Source organism: Andrena cerasifolii, chromosome 11, assembly GCF_050908995.1.
Source record: "Andrena cerasifolii isolate SP2316 chromosome 11, iyAndCera1_principal, whole genome shotgun sequence".
Taxonomy (NCBI): Eukaryota; Metazoa; Arthropoda; class Insecta; order Hymenoptera; family Andrenidae; genus Andrena; species Andrena cerasifolii.
The window spans coordinates 12,447,401-12,469,085 of NC_135128.1; the positions used below are offsets into that span (position 1 = coordinate 12,447,401).

Consider the following 21,685-nt stretch of genomic DNA (forward strand, 5'->3'; position numbering starts at 1 on the left):
AAGAGGCAGAAAAATTAATAGTGGAAGTGATTACAAAAGAAACCGTCAAAACACTACACGTGGAGCAATCACACGACTCAATTCATTTTATTTCGAAAAATTTACTTATTTAAATCGTCAGTCTTATTATTATTTTAAAGTATTAATTTTAAACAGGATTATCAACTGGTTTTGAAAACTAACAAAAAAGTATTGTTATTTTTTGTGAAGTACTTATTCATTACTGCTTCATTTCGAGAAGCGTATGTCTACCTGTTTACAATACATCCAAAATTATGGATTTGTACAATTGCCAATTCACAGGAATTAGAATTATTGCTGCTCCTGTCAGTAGGTACCAATTATTTCACATTACCATTTCGATTTCACGAACATATTGCCTCCTAAAAATAATGATTTGCAATTATCAGTGAGATACTCATTAATCAGTAACGTCTACATTTATTAAAGTTACTAGTGAGCATATATTAAAATACTATTTATAGAATTATTTAAGTACATTTTACTGCCCTGCGTATAATTATTTATTACACACATTACCTTTACGTTCTACTTGCTACTTATCGTTACAAATACCTGCAATTATGTACTTCCACTTATTCTTTTATGTAATTTACCTTGAGGCGCATGGAATGGGTTTAAAAATACTTATATTCAAAAAACGATAAAGCTCTGTGCTCATGTACGAAGAAATAGTAAATTCTCGTGGAATGGCAGCGAGCAATCGTACTCGTCTCTGGTCTATTAATAGTTAATGGTCCACGTAAACCTAATGGCTATAATTTTCCACGGGTTTCGTAATAAACAGAAAAAACAACAAATAATCACACGGAAATTATGCAGTTACGTAGTAGCGATCGCTGCGCTGTAATTTGCCGTCGAACAGAACGAAATGTTTCTTCCTTCTTTTGATAATCCATTCGCAACTACACCAGGAAAGAATTTTCTGGATAACAGATTTCATTGAATTCAATGTCAAATCTACACGTTACTGTTAAAGTAATTTTATAATTATTTATGGTTTGTCAGAAAACACGTAATTAGGGAAATAAAGTTTTCAATTCTATTTCGAGAAATAGAAAGTTCAAAGTTGTTTTTTTTGCTATTGTATTTTTTTTAACTATAATTATTATTATTATTATTATACGATTTTGTACATATTATTATTATTTTCCAAGATAACATGGCTTATTTTTTATTCTATTTAATTCTTTGATTAATTTTAAAATCATAAAATAAATCTTTCAAACTACTGTTCAACTTAAAAATTATTGATGTTTAATTGCATGTAATGACTTTCAAATTCGTTAAAATTCAAGAAATTAAAAAATTATAATTTATTCTATAAAAGTTAAAGAGAAATCATGCGATCAAGTGAGAAAGAAATATATGAATATCGAAGCCACCAACTTCAATTGTAAAAGCTAAGGAATTTTAAAGCAATGGTCTCCAATTTTTCCTCAAAATATCTCCACAGTCCCAGACACAAAAAAGTAACAAGACTTGAAGCGCAACACGTGATCTGAGATTCTTTGGGTCGAACCGTGGCGGACTTCTTAAAAATAAGCATCGAAAAAAGCATTTATAGACACGGCGGGTATTAATAGCCGTAGACGGTGGCAGCAATGGCTTTTCTCGACGACACACCAAAGTCAAGGAAAGCCCTCAGGGTCGTAACCACTATACATATAAAGTTCGGTGTCTCATGTAGGCCACATCGAGTGTAGTTCACAAATCGCCTCGAGCATCTATCAACTATGCCAAGTATGGCAAGCATTAGAAACTAGTGGATACAGTGGTGTAGAAATAAAACGTATTTTTGGCCCCTCAAACATTTCAACAGTTATCAACAAAATACTTTAACAAACTTTTGATATTCAAACTATATTTCAGAATAGTTTTTAAAAGATTCTTAAAATCTCCAGTACGATTCAGATTTTATTTCTGACAGTTTTTTAAATGTTTACTCGAGATATTTTTCAAAACATTTTCTTAAAGCGGGTAGCACGGTCTCCAAGATGGTTCTTTGAAATATTTTAAAAATCTCAATTAGACTGGAGACATTTTTTCTAGTTTAATTTGAGACACTTTTCTGCTCGTCTGTAACCCTTCCATTTTACTTTTGACGTTAGAAAAATAAGTCGAAAGCGAGATACGAGGAAAACCTTGCGCGCGGTAAGTCACGTGACAGGTGGTGACGTTAGGGTATCTTTTTGTACTAAAATGAATAATGTCTTTACAGTCGTTTATCATTTCGCTATTGCATCAGTGATACCTCACAGCTTCCAGTCAAAAATATCTAACGTTCTTTCTAACCCCAAACGAAACTGAATACATTTCCGTATAGGCACCACAGTGTTCACTTCGATTTATTCAAACAGATCAAGTTTCCATAAGCTACACAAACTACTCAACTCTACAACTCCTCGAAACATCCACAATTCAAAAGAACTAAACATCAACACTGGCTAAGGGGCCGTCCTTAAGTTACGTAAGGGCAATTCTGGCGATTTCTTACCCCCTCCTTCCCCCAGTATAAGAATTCGTAAGATTTCATATTGTAACCCTCTTCTCACGTAATATTTTTTATATTTAATTTTTTCAGTTATTAAAATTCTTTTAAAGGTTTATATAATTCATTTAACTCGGTTTCGGGAAATTTAAACTAAAACTACTTTTCTGTAACATTAATGATAGAATTTGTATTTATTGAAAATTAGATAAAAAAATATTACGTAAGACACTACCTGACTCCCCCCAAAGCCTTACGTAATTTAAGAACGACATGTTAAAATGTAACAAGAATATGTAAACCGAAGGAAAAATAAACACCCTTTGCTGAAACCCTCAAATTATTTCCCACAAAATCCATCAACAGACACCGCACAATCAGAAAACAATCGAGCAACAGTTCCCACGCAAAAGTAGTCCCAAAACAACTGAACCAAACAAACGAACTACCACAACGTGTTCAATTAACATACAGTTACCTCGCCCACGCATTCAGAATCGACCCCCTCCCACGTCTCTAGAATTCTAGCACGTAACCTAGCCGACCCAATTCGCCATGAAAAATTCGTGCGACTTCTCGGACAATTGATTCGATCGATCGCCGCAAGGGACGCTGATCACGCGCTGGACGCGCGTTCGGGGGCAAAGAGGAGGGCCCCGGTGAAAGGGTACCATTTTCGAAAGACGTAGCAGCCAGCTTGTCGGCGGACGAGTTCTGGCTTCAGGGAAGCTCGGGTCGCGATTATAACTCAAAAATAGACGGTGCGCGGAATCGGTGCTCGTCTCAGTCGTGGCCGCCCTACGCGCGTCTAACAGTCTTCGCTCCGTGGTCCTTGTTCATCAGTTCGACGCCGAACCTTTGAGCTGCGCCATGGTCCGCGCGTGTCGCTCGGCCGAGTGTTCTCGTAAAAGCATTTAAGGAATGGTGCCTTGGAATGATGCTGGTTGTTACGTGATTTGCTGATTACACACCATGGATTGAGGGATTACGTTGCCATGATTCTTTTGCGCGCGTTGGAGGCGATCGGGTTTGTTGAGGAGAATTGCTGTATAGTAAAAGTAATGGAGAACGATTTGATATTGGTTTTTTTATTTGGAAGTATACCGAGGTTGATACTTTAAAGTCTGAAAGAACTAGACAGGTGTTTTTTGCGATTAGTTGGTTCGGTGGTTTGATGGTGTTTGTTGCTGTATTTGAGCGCGGGATTCGTTGTGTTCCAATGCTTTTATGAGCTACAAGGGGACTGCTGATTGTCAGAAAAATGAGAAGTTTTAGAATCCCCTGACTCTGGGATTCTTTAGTGATTATTTGTATCAGGGAAGTTTAAGTTTTAATGCGAGCGTATGAGGAATAGTATCACAATTATCGTTTGTGATTTGGAAGGTGTTGCTTCATTGACCATGTACACGTGGTTTATTAAAAATATGTTCGTTTGTTACGTAGAATTTATATTGTTATTGTAAGTAATGAGGAATAATTGTTTTAGAAATTATATTAATGACGATTTGTTATACTATGTTTTGTTAAATTTTTTTAACACGATTATTCATATTGAGCTCATATTGAGGAACAAACGAATTAGTGACCGACCTCATGCAAACGATTTTACTTCAATTTCCACCCACACTGTCATTAACCAGACATTAGGTAGATCCATCCTTTGTTAAGGTACAATTATTTTGCAAGCCTGTTGCCCTTTCCTCTCCTTCGATCTTACGCTAATCGATAGTCGTCAGTTCACAAACTATCGAGCTCTTACGAACAAATCTACGTTCTCACAATCAGTTCGACGGGGACTGGTCTAAGTGACGGTTCTGTGTTCCCTTTTTTCGCGATCGATCGATCAAGCCCGCGTGATAAAATTCTACTCAGTGTCACTCATTAAACACTCAGATTACTGAAACTTTTGGAGAGTGATGAACTTCTCACATGTGTGAAACTGAACATGATTTTTTTAATGTCTCAAGACTCGTCAATACTTCCTCAACAAATTAAACAAAATTTCTGATGATCAAAGTGTATCTTCTCCCAAGAAACTATTATTAAGGAATTATACAACTGTGCACCGTGTTGGTGATCTTAAAATATACTCTCTTGTTTCGTGATCAGTTGATTAAATTAGAGTCCTTGGGATATAACTATAATCGACGATTGTTTGACTTTAAAGAGTTGGATTATAAATAATAACTATGAGTGTGCATACATTGTTTAGGTAATTAAATATCTTATGTATGGGAGATTTTGTGACAATTTTTTCCGTTTCTGAGAAACAAAATTCATATTTTCGGAAAGGGGCGATAATATATAGTAATTTCAATAAATGCATGCAGACGATAAAAATTCTTGAAGCTATTATTTCACAGTTGGATATCGTTTAAATTGCTTCGCTGGAATAAATTAATTAATAGGCATTAGCATTAATAGACATTCGATGATAAAAGTGAACGTGAACGAATATTTTTCTGTTGGGTAACTTGAAAACCAAGTCTATTCACCTCGATTTCCAATTTACAAGAAACTCCATTGTTTCTATTACAAGACTGCCATCGCAGGAGGTGTCGATCATTGTTATTCCACAGTCATTTTTGAAAGTACTTCGCGGAATTACCCGCACGTTGTTCTAAGAAGCTCAAGACCGCTCAATCCCTGAAACTACTATTGCATTATCGCACTACGTTACTTCGAAATTCGACAAAAATTGCTACAAGAAAATAAAAACACATACGTTCCATAAAAAGGGACCTAACTAAAATTAATATTGTTATTTAATGAGAATTATCTGAATTTGCAAGAAATTATTAATGAAATGAACGATTCTAAGGCCGTAACTATAGACCTAATCACAAATGTAGAAAAAAGATCGGAGTGGAAAAATGAATTCATCAGAGAAGAATCGCTATGGAAAGGTACATGAAAATCAAGAAGGGAAATAGCAGATTTTATCACAGAATGAATTTCATTCGAACAATCTGATTGATTTCCATCCACTGACGTAAATTTATCACACTTCAAAGTTTCTTATCATAGCCATGGTATTAACCCAACAGTCCATTTAATTATAACAGTATATTATAAGTTCAGATTGCTCTAATTAGCCTAGACCTAGACTGTATCATATGTAGTGCTTCCCATTAATAACCATTAGATACTAACTTCAGATACTAACTTCGATCGTCAGATACCTATAGAACACGTGACATTATATGTTAATACTAATGTCAACTCTGAAATAGCTCGTTATCTTCCTCAATACTGATCCAAGATTTATCACTTCTAGCGTTCGAGAGTTTTATTCTGATAACACCGTGTAAACCAAGATTGATACAGTTTCCACCTGTGAATCGTATAATTTTGAGGAAGCGTGGCGTTTGGGCCAACAAATATTCATCCGATAGAAAGGAATGTAACTAAAAAACACCATTTGCAAGAATCAATGACTGTCGATTAATGACTTTAATTCCTGTTTGAATAGATTTCTGGATAAAGATCAAATTTAAAGGACCATCTTAATAAACTTTCTCGTTGTAGATATAATTATTCGAATCATTAACCTTTACGAACAAACATTAATGCAGAATTTTGAATCGAATTTTAAAACCGGTTATTTGAGCGTGGTACGTTTAGTGTTAACTCGAATATAAATCACAAAGCAAATCACACCTCTCTCTTCAGCACTCTGTAGCCATGAATCAACGAATCCCAAGAGCTCACAAACAAACTGTCAGGACACAAAGTTCATTTAAAAATTGTAAAACCTGTCACTCAAAACTACCTTCATTATTCCGGAGAACACCATCAGATTAGTGTCCCACGCTCAATTTCAATTTCTAGCTGGAAATCTTCGCCAATCTTTCCCAAAACCTTCGTCAAAATGATTGCAAAATTAGTAAAAATGACACAGTGAAGAACGATATCAGTGCTTTCCAAACCTAGAGTCTAAGTGTATGGCAAGTGTGGTGGCGTTGGATTGATGCACCATGGATTCGATACGAGACCTGAAGAGGCTTCTCTATGAGAGAACGGAGGCGCTTCGTCGCCGCGACGAGATCATTGAGATGCTCGAGAAAGCCGTGGAGGATCGGGACACGACCATTCGTTATCTCCAGAACGAGATCGATAAGTTTAGACAGATCGTGGACTTCGGCTTGACGTCAGGTGGCATTGGGCCTGGCCAAAGGGCCAAGAGGCAAGCCATCTCCGCGGAACCGCTCACCAAAGACACCAAAGTAGTGAAGTTTCAAAAACAGCAAAGGTACAAAATGGCGAACGCTGTTTCTATTTGTAAGACTTAACTATTTCGAGGAAACTGTGTAGACTTCAGTTACTTTAAACGCACAGAACTGAGGTCCTTATTTCACGTCTATTTGAATACATGGGTGCACTGTTTTAGAACAACTAAGTGTGTAGAATATTTCTATCACTCTCTTTTTGGGATTTACAATAACCATGAAGGTGATAATACAACGCGTATAAGTCAAATTTTGCCGTTAATGAATTGAAGGCCAGCTAGAGTAGATCGATGACTCGACGATCGCCATAGCTATTATTAAGAGTGAAATTTCGTTGTTGTTTGCGCAATTTGGAGGCATGGCCTCGCCTATACAAATCACGTTACTGCCGAAGTACGTGACAAGGTGTTCACAGTGTGATTGTTCTCGATGCAAGACACGTGGCTTCGTTAGCGAGCTTGTATTATTTCTTAATCAGCCTCTATTAAGTCGCGGTTCTACGCGTTTTATGCACGACGTAAAGCAAACTTGGAACACATAAAAAGAGGCCATGGTTCACATTCAGCGTGCATCGAAAGGGCACCTTAACTCCATTTTGCATTGATTATTGTACTCGTGGAAATGTGATTTAACTATCTAACACGTTGTGAATTAGACACGTGGCAATAAAGCTTTATCCTTCAAAGGTTTACGATCTACCATGATTTTGGTGTCACAGAACTATACTTTGGCAACGTGGCATTTTTTAAAATTTGATTTTTTAATCGAAGTTATGCTTTCCAATGTTCAAAGTTGCGATAAAAATTGATTTCAAAAAGTGTAGTTTTCTTCTTTTGGATTCACTGTTTTCAAATTAATATTATAATTGATGTGTCCAAAAGTATACATTTTTCTCAGTTGTAAATATCTTCGCAGATTTATTTGCGACCGCCAATACAGTAAAAACATCGTTATACAGGTACTGTTATTGTAGCGGTATTGTTCGAATAAATCGAGAGGATTTAATAATACAGACTTAATGGATCATTACCATTTTAGTGTGTAGTTCATTCATGGTACATCATGTGGTACCGCAGAAGGTACAATAGGTGCCACGCGATAAATATGGTTCGGTGCCTTTGATCTTTCGCTCCGAGAATAAACGCAATCATTAAACTCGGTACATTGACTATGCGTAATGTTAAGCGTTCAACGAGAGTTGTTGACACGAGAATTACTTTGCAGGTTCTTAGAATCCCTTCCATGAATCTATTACTGTCTTCATTCTATTTTGTTAATAATAATTTCTTACATCTACGAATAAAGTTAGAATATTACCCATTCTACATTAATAAAAAAGTTGAGTGCACTAAGTACCACGGCAAAACTATCCAATATTTCGAAGATTTAATTATGTAATTATATTTCAGTACTTAATACAGAAGTAAAAAAATCTTAGTTTAATTAAATTAAAGAAAACTTAAAGAAACTGAATTTTCTAAAGTGAAGATCTATAGCAGCAGAGTGGACAAATTAAATTCTGGATAATATTAATTAAAATTTTGGAAGTGTCGATCATCATGACAAAACAAAGTCTCACGTGATGACAATCGTGAAGTCGACCATTTTAGGAGTTTAGCCCTCTGTGATCGAAAATTTCGTAACATATTTGATATATTAAGTGCTTAGCAATGTTTTATCGTCAAGTAGTTTTAGCTAGTATTGATTACCTCTATTTTTTATAAATATAATTATTTGAATGGAACAATGCATCAGTACTATAGACACACGTTGACGGACCCAAGAATGTCACGTTGTAGACACAGAAGAAAAGTGTGGTTAGTTTGAAAAATCTTTGGAAAACTATCACTTTGCACAATCTACCTAGTAAACTTCGTGTGTATTCACTTTTACAAGTTTTTCATTTACAGGGTTGCTAATATTAAAAAATATGTTCCACTCAGATTTTACATTTGCTACACTTTTCTTAAGTGTTCAGTATAGGCCTTCGTTTCTTATATAACCTACATTATAAAATTTTCATAGAACTATTGGTTTGCCACTTAAATAAAATAACTCAAAAATCATGAATTTTATGAACCTACGTTTATAAGAACTTTTTTATTTTGAATTAACTTTGTACCTGTAGTGTTAAAAAACCTTGCATAATCTTCTGAATAGTTGTTTCCATTTTTGTCACAATTTCGTTACATTCTTTTCTAATACTAATTCCTTTCAACATTTTCCATCGGAATTTTGTAATCGCTGTTTCGATAATCGGTCATGCGTATAACCGAGTTTCTACCATAGTCCCTTTAAAACCATTCAATTAAACGAGTACGTACATCATACGTATCTCCGTCAAATTAGAAAACCGAGAAAGTTGCTGGCAAGTGTACAAGTCACGAAAATTTAAAGTAACTGACACTTTGCCATAACGGGTTAAAAGCAATTTACTTTCCACTTTCATTTTAAATCAACAATCAGTTCCCTATTATCACTATTTAGAAGTGTTCCCCTCTTGCAGCAAATCTACAAGAAAATAACGCGCAACTTTTCTTTCACCTCGAAGGTCTCGCGAGCTGATCAAAGCTGCCATTTTGGACAATGACTTCATGAAGAACTTGGAACTGACGCAGATCCGAGAAATCGTGGATTGCATGTATCCTGTCACGTTTTCGGCTGGTTCTACCATCATACGCGAAGGAGATGTGGGCTCCATTGTATACGTCATGGAGGGTGAGTCACCGTTTTTCCATTCTCTGAAATTTCCATATTTTCTATACAGACTGTTCCATTTTACTTTATAAATGGAGATACTTAGAAAAGTACGTTGAGTTGAGAAAATTCAACCTGTGTATTGAAGGAACTTGAAGAAGCAGATCCTTTAAAAAGAAAAATTAGTACGAAGGGGTGATGATCATTTCAAGGTCAGCTACATTTCTGCTTTAACCCTTGGACGGCAGGTGCAATATTGCAATAAACAGCATGATAGACTCATCCTACATTATTTTAAACATTTATTTAAAAGTATAGGGTTCCTGTCTACGTACACATGATTCGTTTCCTTCGATAAACAATTAATCGGTGTTCCTTGTAATTGATATTTTGCTTAATCGACCTTTGAGGTAATCGATATTTGAAATAATTGACATTTGGGGTACTCAACATTTCGAATACTCGAAACTTTGAGTAATCGACATTTAGAGTAGCAAATATTTCCCTCACTCGCCATTTTGATTAATCGACGTTCAAATAACCTACATTCTACCCCATGTTGAACAAACGAATTCCAGTGATTCCACAGCGATTCACCGTCAAATTCGTTAGATAAAATCGCGCGTGTCCACGTTTTTCTAAGTGTTCGTGTTATAAATAGAGCAGTTAGTCAGGCTTTAATGGACACATCGAGTGCATGGGCGGAAAATCGTCTCGACCAGAGGACCTTTGAGTGGCAGAATTGCAATGGCTTTTAATCTCGACCGCGTGTAGCTACAATTTCAGTGTATTCACCAACCATGCACGAAGGTCGACCATTGTTTCATGTAGCCGCACACCGTTACGCCCTTCTGCGTATTGCGAATCAGAAATTTCGTAGTACGAATACCGCCTCGCATGATCACAACTCTTTTTTAAACGGCACTTTGCCTGCAATTGAATCGTTCGACTGCTCTAAACTGCTACCACTAGTGCATACTAGTTTTCTGTTACTGTCACGGAAACGCATTGTACTCAACCTAGATTTGCCTTACTTAAATGGCAGGCATTGAAGATACTTTTACTTTCGCTGTCAGGACTATTAATCGAGATTTAAAGTCAATAACTGGAATCTATTTTAATTCAAGTAATTATTAAACATAAGCTATCTTGTAATCTTTTTCCAACCACTAAGGTGTCCATGGAGTGGAAAGGCATAAATAAACTGAAACTGTCTTTATTCGATACCATTTCCATTTGACGAAGAAAAATTATCAGTAAAATTTACCCAGATCCTGTTGAACCGCTACCCAACGCGTGATTCATCGCTTTTTTACGAGAACCGAACGATTCAAGCATTGCCTTTTCTTTCGACAAACCGGCTCTCGCGACTGTAGTTATAAATAAATTTGTACTGAAAATGTATGCTGCATTCTCTTCTAATGATAAGCATCCAAGTCCTGTTTAAAGCAGATTTCGTTTTGCACCGAGCGAAACGATCTGGAAATACCTGATATTTTCAGAATTTTCGTCTTGTTTACACAAGGCACGTTTTTACGAGGTACCTGCGCGCTTCCACGTACGTGTAGGTTTCGTACATCGTCTTAAGAAGAAAACAAACTGTATGTGTTCATTTGCATTGTTACCGACTACACCGTGGGAAGAAAGACAATGAAAATCTGTGATTTCTCAAAATTTTTCTAAAGATCGTGTTTGTAAAAAGTCGAGATTATTGAACGAAATGATATAGTAGAAGGATAGGAGAGAGCAGTTCTTCCCTGATTCGTTTATTTCTAGCATCTGTGCACCATAAAAAAGATATTAAACACAGGAATTTCGTAACGTCCACGCTTGAAGTCATTTTTAAATTCTGATCTCGCATCGTTACACTTCTATAAATTCGTAATTCCTACTCCGAGACTTCCTTTCACTTCCGGCGCTTGCGTGTGTCCGGTTAAGCGCGCTGAACACGATTCGTGGGCCCGCAAATGTTACCGCAAATAAATCTGAATGTAATGAGTCACGTGCCCGCGGCATAATAACACTTTGCGTACTACGATTGAACCAACTACGTAAACACGTCACGTTTGCCTCGTGTCGCTTAAGGATTGCGCAAACAATTCGAAACACGAGTGTCTTGAGCAGGAAGTGACTCGTTCTGTCAAAAATCGATGTGAAACGGAGGAACGTAGTAGCTATTTCATTTTAATCTGTATTCCTATTTCGATCCTTACTGTGCACGAGCAAACTTTGATTAACATTAGTATACGAAAATTTTCAAATGTGGTACCTATTAGATATATTGACATTTAATTAATAAACTAAATGTGTTGAGATTTTAAGATCATAACAAAAAGAGAAGCTAATTCAGAAGCTTATCAGGAGGTGTATTTGAAGGTATGGTACGAGTGGTAGAAATTATATCAATTAATACCAAGATGATAAGAAAAGTTGAGATGTCTCGAAAAAGAAATTCTAAAAACTTAAGGGGGAACCAGGTTTAGGACGCTGAAAACAGACGATTTTTAAGAATTATGTTCTCGACAAATATGAAGCGAATTTTTCCAAAACTTTAAGGGTGCTTTACTCTATATTCAGACAACAGGATTTTTTTTATTCAAGAATAATTCATTAAATATTGTTTTATAGGTATATCTTCTTACCTTTTCTTATTGTCTGTAGACAGAGTAAAACACCCTTAAAGTTTTGGAAAAATTCCCTTTATATTTGTTGCGAAAATAATTCTTAAAAATCGCCATTTTTCAGCGTGCCAAACCAGGTTCCCCACTTATGTCAAGAATTTAAGACCCTGAAAGTGATTGCACATTTGATAACCATTTTCCTTGGTGCACAAAGAAGGTTTTCTATCTTACAAAACAAAATGCATATTCAAGGGTACCTACTATGGAGAGCTGTGCAATAGAAAGTCTTTATTTATTAATACAGCTGCTAAATAATGCATTCAGATCTGGCATTATCCAACAACGATATGAGAACCGCTGTCCTTTCTCTCGGAAGTTCGCGGACTATAATAGCATAGCAATTAACGCGTCGATTCAATATATTTGCGAAATGATACACCTCCGTAACGATTTGATGGCTTGACCTCTTGGAGAGGAAAGCAGAATGACGTGTAAGACAGTAAAACTACGTTTCCCTTGCCTGTCGTACAAATGTGCACAGATATCACGGCAGTGGTTCAAAATTAACAAGGCTGGGTGATGCTATCAGTCAAGCATAATTGCGAAGGAAGATCAAATGAAAGTGTGATTTAACGAGGTTACGCTGTATTCCATGAAATATTAATAACGCTCTTTTATCGCGTGGAATTAAGGGAACTTTGTTATTTCCGTGGTACAGAATTTGAATAGAAGCAATTATGATTATTATGATGTCTTTCAAGGTTCCCAGCTTATAATTGTTTTTGTAAATTGCCTCTATATACTGCAAGTTTGACAAATTATGTCTGTTTAAAGCTTCTAAAGTTACTGTGTAATTAATTTATAATAGAAACAAAATGGCTGCTGTCTTGAGAATAGAAATGTACATTTTTGAATAGATGATAATAAGAATTCTAAGATTAATCGTTAAAGATACCTATTCATTATTTTTTATAGCATTTAAAATTTACATTTTGAGTGGATACTAAAATCAATTTTGCTCTTGATGGTTGGATACTTGAAATAGATGGATCGATGGTAAACCGTGAAAAACGATTCTAGTAGTGGAGATTGCTCCACTTTTACTCGTAGTCTTCCCACTACATACATACCTGGCAGACATTCACGAAGTATCTCTCGATCTTGTTCTCACAATTAGGGTATATTAGTTCACTGCAATTTACGGTGAGCAAACGAGTAAATTAAGAAAAGGATACCCGTTATCATTGTCTATTCCAGAGTGACCCGAACAATTCGCAAGGCAATTTTAACCCCTCGCCTCGTGGTGTGTCATACGTGGCGCGTTAATTTTTATTTTATGTTTTGACGATCATTATTATTTAAAGATAATTTAGTGCATTTAGTTCCTGATAAATCTTTTCCACGCTTAAAAATATTCATGCAACGAAAGCCTGAATACTCATAGCTCGTACTCTATAACCAAATGACATAAGTAATCCTCAACTCAACACACACATTTAAATTTCAATTTTCCACAGCCACAACAAAACAACATCACAATAAATTCTTCCAACATTTGCAAAGTGTCAAGTGCGTTCAAACACTTAGATAATCAAAAACTTTTTCTAAAGAGCATTAAATCTGTCCCTAACCAAGTTAACAACAAACTATTTAATCCCAATTATCTCAGTCTGGCATACCACCACTTTCTCCTGTCAGAATCTACCAAACAGTGAAACTCTCCAAGAAAAACCACTCCCACTGGACAAACAACGAACGACCGTCTCCCAATATTCGCGACCACCCCGTACATTACGTGGGAGTGGTTGCGCCAGGCGCAGGGGCATCGGTTGAGAACCGCTGCCCTTTCTCTCGCTAGCAGCGGTCATAGTGGGGGATCAAGCGTCAGAGGGGAAGGGAGTTTCTCGTGCACGGTCTTTGCGGGCGTACTTTTCACCAGTCGTGAACGCTGTCAGTGAGCGTCAGTTTCGAAGGAGTGGTCCTGGCAGTGTCCTCGTTTGCGCGACGCCAGGATCCTGGCATTGTCCTTTACGATAAATATCGGCGTCACCTCGAATCTGCCGTTCCTTTCCACGCCAACCGGCTCCTCATCAACGCCAACTTTCAAGCAAAAACCAAGCTCCGTCCGAACGTTCACGCGAGCAAACGAGAACGGAACTACCCGAGGAACTGATTGTTTTACAACTGGATCGCGTTGCGCAACCGATCGATCTATCGATCTATCGAGATAATCCCGGCTAACGTGACACCAGCAGTCACCTACGACCGGCTTCGGCTGATAGTTCTCTTATCGCGGAGTTACCGAAGAAATGGTGAAGCTTGCGGTGACGATGCCAAGGATTCGGCATTTCGGAGGTGTGTGGAGAAAAAATGCGGGGCACCGGAGTTAGGGACGTTCTGCGGCATCGGTGAAGGATGCTGGGAACAGTGGGACGGACAGAAATAGCGGCCGCTGTTCGACGGTGGGAAGAGTGACTGTCCCTTTGTGACAACGGTGATTATCCCCCGGCGGGAAGGCTTCTCCCGGCCCAAGGATCGCCTGGGTATCCACGATGCACGATTCGTATCGGAACAAATTGAGCTGAGGCTAAAAATAGGCGCATCATCGCTTATTGTTCTCCTCGGTGGAAACCTGGAATTAAGTGTGCAGCCCCACGGACACCGCAACCTTGCATACCTGTTACTTGGCTGTCTTCGTCTCTGCAGGCCCTTGAACTAGCAACAGCCAATGGATGTGGAAAGATGGATTAATAAATGGACACTGGTGCCTTTAACGCTGTGAGTAAACGATGCGGCATGGAGACTTCGAGCACGCCGAAACACGTGCTCACCACAGTGATTTATAATTCGAACACGCTCGGGAAGCGACTCGGAGCGCGCCAGCTAGCGGACGAGCTTCGACTGTGTGACGTGCAGTGAAACGGAAGCGATCGGAAAGAGTGCATCGATCTTCCTGCTGGATGAGCGCCAGAGAGGCGTACAACGAGGGTGTCGAATTTCACGTTCCCACGGTAAATCTCCGCGAGGAAATCGGGGATAAAGGCGAGAGTGTGCCGGGTCTTCCCGATAAATTACACAGTCAGCGAGACGGCCGCGGTAATTAATAAACGTCGGGGTCCAGGGCTTCCAGCGTAATTTATACCCCACGAGTGAATAGCGTAGAAACCAGCGGAAAGTGTCCACCGTGGTTGGACCATGCTCAAGGTCGATCCACTGGATGAAAGTTCTCTAGCTATTGTCCCCGAGCGACCATCCGCCATTGCTCCTTTATGAGTCCCAAAGACGCCAACAAAGAGACTCCAATAGCTCCATTAAAGACAGCACTCCTCTGCGAGGACAGAAAGGAAAAGCGACGAACCGACTGTAAGATTCAAGTCTCCAGGATGAAGGTTCGTAGTTATCCTGGCAAAGCGGTTCTGGAGGACCCAGAGTTGCTGTTGGACCCCGATGCTACTCGAAGAAGAGCAATGGAGCTCCTGTATGAGGCCAGTTGGCGCGAATGTGAAGTGAACTGGACGAGCAACGCCAGGAGTAAGGCTGCTTCTGGCAGGGAGCAGGAAGAGGAGTATAGGCAACCGTATGCGGAGGTGATCTCCCAATTGGAGGGTGTTTTGGAGGGCAGTCAGGTCAGCCCGTCCGGCAGGGAGGATTCAGAGTCGAGGAGATCGAGCAGCACCGCCACCACCGACAGCGACTCGTCCGAGGTGAATCAGAGTGGCAATAATCAAGGTGGTTTCCTTATACCGAGGCCGAGGTTGATAGTACCGGTTCACACCTACGCCAGGAGACGGCGAACGGGCGCACCTCCCCCCGCCAGGAGGCGACAAATACGGGAAGGTATTCGTCCGCTGATTTTCAATAAGTCGATTGGTATTGGATAGATGTGTTTCTATTGCTAGAGCATTTCCGTTTGGGTGATAGTATTAATGATATTAACTCCTTAATACCATTACTGTGGAAGGTGTATTAGGTACGCATAGGGCAGACATTAGTTATTACTTCTTTGATGATATTGATCATGGAAATTTGTATGGTGCGCGTGCACCTGGTTAATGATTAAATAGTAGACGATATGGCAAATATGGTATAACTGTGAATCAAACGAAACGTGCGAAAGAAACGAATAAACGAACCCGAGGCTGAGGTTGGTCTCGTGCGAGCTTGAATTTGTATTTTCAACCGGTTGCCAGAACAGTTAAAATATTCCGAAGAATTCGATACGAGGTGGTAACGTGAATAGTAGAATCCTGACTGGAATGAATTCTCTGAAGATTCGGTATTGTTTGATTAGCGAACATAGAGAGTATTCGATTATTGATAGCGATGATTGACAGAAACTTTTCAGTATGGTATGCAAATACGTAGATCAAATCATCATTTTATCGAGCGTCTGAGTTAGATGTTACTTCGCGTTGATTCTGAGTCATAGGTTTTTCTCGAAGATTAATAAAAATGTTCATTAAAAGGAAAAACGTTCTTGTATTATATGTGACTAAAAGGAAATTTAAAATGTAGTATGAAGAACAAAATGTGGACATCGATTTTACACTACGATTTGTTGTTAGCCCAAAAAATGTTTGACTTAAGGAACACCGTGTATAGCTTAGATGAATGAATATATTAGTCTTATACGAACAAATCTGTGAGTCACGAGCATCTTAAAATTTATTATGTCTGCTTCTAACAAGGATATGGCAATTTCTGCAGGTTTTTTGTTTCATAGGCAGAAAACATTAATTAAATGATACATACTGATGAAGACTATGTAGTTTGCTGATTAAAGTGGAGTCTAAATCCAGCTAGAATCTTGCACGTGAGACTGTATTTCCATGACACTGACAAAAAAATTGTACTTGATTAGTTTTAAATGAAATGATATTTACGCATAGATCATCAAGGTTGCATTGAACGTTTAAATTTTTATTTTTGTTTCTCAGATAATGTCAAATCTATCTATCACTGTTTTCAGTTTTAATATCTCATGATGAATTAATAATAAATTTTCTGGTATTTGAAATAACTTGTCTTAGTGTTCATTTTAAAAGTAATTGTTAGTTTTTACTAGGGTACGTTCTTATCCTGTTTGAATACATAAATGAAATCAATAAATTACATTGAAATAAGAGTTTCCCTGTATTATCATTATCAATAATAATAATAATAATAATAATAATAATACCATCATTATGAATATTTTGTTTAAAATATATGTATACTTCCATATAATTTTCCTCTCAACTTCACCCTCTCATTTTCTTTTAATTTCAAATATTTCAAACGTAGAATAATTAAGAATATTTCTGCACCCTAACAGATCATTTTCAATTATTAGTGGGAAAAGGAAGAATAAATCCATTCTCCTCCAGTTTCAATATTTCAAGAGACTAATCAAAACTATTGAAAATACTACGAGATCGTCGTGAATTCCTATCAGTCTAATCTGACCTGTCACCTAATGACCATAAAAACTACTTAGATTTAAATTGAATCTTTCCATTGCTCAAATGAGTGATAAATCACATCGTAGCCAAGCAGTGCACGCAAACTGAACACGATCCTCAAACTTGATTTCCTCCGAAACAAAGTCTCAGATAAGAGAAGCTTATTCTACACTTTCGAAGTATTTTTAAACAAGGCATCACTCCTTCTCTATGCTTGCGGTTGTATTGCCTCTGTTCAAACGCAGTTTTCCACATACATACACGAATTACTCAACGGAAATCGCTGTTCAAGGACAGCAGATTCCCAAGAAGCGTCCTTAAGTGTGTTCAATCTCGCACAGAGTTGGGCATTAAATACAAAATTATTTAAACAACGAATCAACTTTAATTTTTCAGAAACCACAGCATACATTTACACTTTCAAATATTCCAAAATGGACGCCTGTTTTTATAAATTCAGAGAGTCGTTTGAAATTTACTTTAAGGTGTACGCGACGCGTTGCAGTCGTCGCTCCATTCCAAGTCCACTTTGTCTTCAATTGACATTCTAATTGATTTCATTAGCAGACTCCGTTAATTTCGCGCACGACTCGACGCGCGCAACAATAACGATTACGTCGGTCCTGTTCAATACAAAGAACATGGCCCAGGATAGATTAGCACAGTCTCCATTACGGCTGCTTGGAAACGAGCGTGAAGTCTCCGATAAAAATCGTACGAGATTGAGTTTTCTACTTTCTGGAGCACAGAACACGGTTACTCGTTAGCCCGGTTCCCTCGTCAACTCCGTTCCATGGGAAAAGCTGCCCTATCCGTGCAGTTTAGCGCCGCTTATTGTTTTTATCCGCATCCGAGAGTCTCGTTTGTTATTCATACGAGATACATACTCTCTTCTTGCCAGAACTTTCACGCTCCTACCCGATTCGTTACTTTTTCCTACATAATAATTCGACTGGCAGAACTCGATGCTAGAACACGGGGCACTTGGGAAATTTGAAATTTCGAGGGAAAAATAGAGAAAAGCAGAGTAAGTAGTTTCTATAAACTGGCAAGAGGATGTCTCACTCTTCATTTATCGCCAGAAACAATTCGCTGGTGAACTTGTAAACCTCCCAAAAAATGTGAACAATTAATGGAAGTATATGTAAAATTAATTTCTTAGGACTTCGTAGATTTTGAATTTTTCTATTAAACACGATAAAGTTTCCGTTATATCATCTTCAAAAACAATTTTCCCATTATATGTACTTACCACATACTCTTCATTGATGCATTAGTAATGAAATGTTCAGTAGTCGTAAAATGTTAATATAAAAAGATGCTTCGCGATTGAACTAATCATTGAAAACACTTAGCCACTTTATTATCGAAGTAGCACGATCATTAAACGCCGTTTTAATACAACGTGGACAGTTTCAATTAAGAATAACGGCAATCGAAATGTAGAGAATTAGTTGCACTTCGTTTCAAGTTGTCGAGTTTCTCACGTCTTTACGAACATCTACGGAACGATCATTAAGAGTCCCGATAGCTTCGATCTAAGATCGAATCCCTGGCTCCTGATGACACCAGTTCTTCGCTACTTCTTGCTGGCCAACGAACGACGTCGTAGAGAAAGTCCCACGACCGTGTTTCAAGGATAATGAAAAACTAATTAAGAGGAATGGGATTGCGTTGAACTTAACGGCAATTGCGATCTAACCGCAAGTTTTCCATCGACCCGAGGGTCTAGACAAGTAATCCTCGATTCGATTTGACGCGGTTCTCCTGGTTATTCAACGATTTCTTTCTGCCATTCGATCGATAGCCATGTTTGGATGAGGTAATAAAATTGCGCGCGCTTTTGGGATTCCATTTAAATCTTGAATTTAGATATTGGTTCGCGAAATTAGGAGGGAAGATGCCAAAGTTGTACTTAAATATCATAGTACGTGTTAAAAACATTGTAGGTGATAAAATTATTTCGACATATCCTAATCTTAAATATGAGTCCAAGCAGCTTTAATTAAGGTTTTCGAAATTCCTGGATTTGAAGTTCTTGAATGGAACGGTAATGTTTTATCAGCACTTCATAAATTTGGTGAATTTTAAGTAGTCGATATTAGCTTAAATTTGCTTCTATCCAGAGAACATAGAGGCTATAAGTTTCTTTATGGCGCGATAAATGTGTCATCGTATATCACTTTGAATCCTGAAACTGGCATATGTCCCTTATAAACAACCTAGTCGCTGAAGAGATATACAGCACTTAGTTCGATGAATTAGATAGTATTATGTCATCATATTTATGAGATTCTGTAATAGAGCCTTTTTGCTAAACAGTCGAAAGGTGCTTCTTATCCTTTCACAAGCATTTCTGTGTTTCTAAACGACCCGGGAAAAGAAACTTGACAATTTTTGGGGCAACACCTGTCCACCTTAAATCAGACACCCATTCTGAAAGAATTCCAGGAACATGTCGCTACCTAAATTCCCCAGGATTGGGTTTCAAGTAATTGTAGGGGGTTTCGAGAGACAGCTGTCGAGCTTCCATCAGAATTCCCCACGATTAAAATGTCGCTTCGAAGCGATTTTGGTCACGGTGTTTGGTGTCGGGAAAGAAACTACTTTCACGCTAAACGCGATACTTTTAGCAGCGGTATGGCGCGCCAATTTGACGCTCGTTAATAACACGGGGAATTATGAGTAAGGCTGTTGATAGTGCAAATTTCACTAGAGGATGTTTATTACGCGGATATTTGTGAATCTAATCTCGCGGCTGGCTGTGATAGCATCTAACTCCTGCAACGACTGTTCTTTGAGTCGATTGGGCTCAAGAACTTACGGATCGAGAATTAAATTAAAATATTGCAAAGGGATGTTCGAAGGCAACGGAAAATTACAGTGATTATAAATCAGAGATGAGCAAAGTTTTTATTTAAAAGTTAAAAAAAAAATTATTCGTCATGTGTCGAACAAAGTTAATTTTTTTATTCGTGGAGCGTTTTAACACGAGCGTCGAATAAATTTTTCAACTTTAACTTTACCTTAACTTTACTCGAGGTCGAAGAAAGTTAAAGTTAAAGTAACTTTTATTCGATCCGTTCTTTAAGTAATTGTTTATTTATTTAATCCCAACTCTGATATACATGTCTTGTGGATTCGAAAGCGAAAGATTAAACATAACATAATGTTTCCTGTAGATGGAGAATTTCCTAATCTACGTTTTGATAACATCACTGTAATTTCATTGAATTGTCATTCATGGTATTGCACCCCACATTCCGCCTTCGTAAAAATTCTGAAATGCTATCTAAAGTTACAAGCTTGTGCAACGGGGTATTACCAATGGCTCACTGTGACGGGCTGAATATTCAACCGCAGAGTGACTGGTTGGTTGAACCGAGAGCTCGATCAAGAAGTATCTAACCACGTACAAGACGTGGCTGCGATAAGCAGAATTCCAAAGAGAAAAAGCGAAGGAAGAGTCTTGCTACATTCGACAACAGACTCGGGACACCGTGATCCACTAATGACGTCTCTTCTAGTAAAAACGGATGTGTTGACCTAATTCGAGGCTCGGCGGTTCGCGAGATAGAGCAAAAAAGGAGTGGACGGCACGCTTTCGCAAACACGCTAATCAAGGTTCGCGGGCAATGACGTAAAAGAGTTCCCGGTTGACGGTGGAACCGGGCATTTTTCTGGGGAACCTCTCCCCCTCGTGTCGTTTCTGCCCGTGGCAGCTAGAAACGAGATCGTCGGCGAGCTAGGCCGACGATAAGAGTCCGCTAGACCAAGTAAGCGGGAGTTCAGTTACTACGCGGCTCTCGAATAAAACCTCTCGAGGGGGTATCGTATGCGAGGCGTAAACTCTTTGTCCTGTTATGTCGTCATGCTAGGTGGTCTGTCGTGTGTTACATACACGGTGTACAATTTTGGACCTACTTCGATCGATACTTGTAGGCTTTTGAGGGGTTAGATCGACAGAGGTGGTCGAGAGAACTGGAGGGGCCTTTGAAATTGCTGTGATCGATGATTTGTAGGCTTTAGAGGATTGAGCATCTTTAGTGAATGGTATGGTATATTTATAGTACTCATACGGCTTACTGTAGTCTACTGTACTATTCTGTACCTCCTGAAGGTATCAGATCCGCAGAATTGTCGGACTACTCGGTATAGTCTCTGAAATCTCTTCTATTTGTATCC

General features: G+C 38.3%; 1 protein-coding gene across 3 annotated transcripts in view; it reads left to right on the forward strand.

Moving 5' to 3' along the window:
- Positions 1–21,685, forward strand: part of For (cGMP-dependent protein kinase for) — a 58,734-nt gene that overhangs the window by 21,465 nt on the left and 15,584 nt on the right. The window contains exons 1-2 of one of the 3 annotated variants that reach the window (XM_076823008.1): positions 6,470–6,764; positions 9,293–9,459. In XM_076823008.1, the coding sequence (XP_076679123.1) occupies positions 6,490–6,764; positions 9,293–9,459 (442 nt within the window). In that variant the 5' untranslated portion in view covers positions 6,470–6,489. Of the gene's footprint in view, positions 1–6,469; positions 6,765–9,292; positions 9,460–15,317; positions 15,897–21,685 lie in introns of those variants that run through there. The other 2 variants (XM_076823006.1, XM_076823007.1) reach the window with 2 other exon arrangements.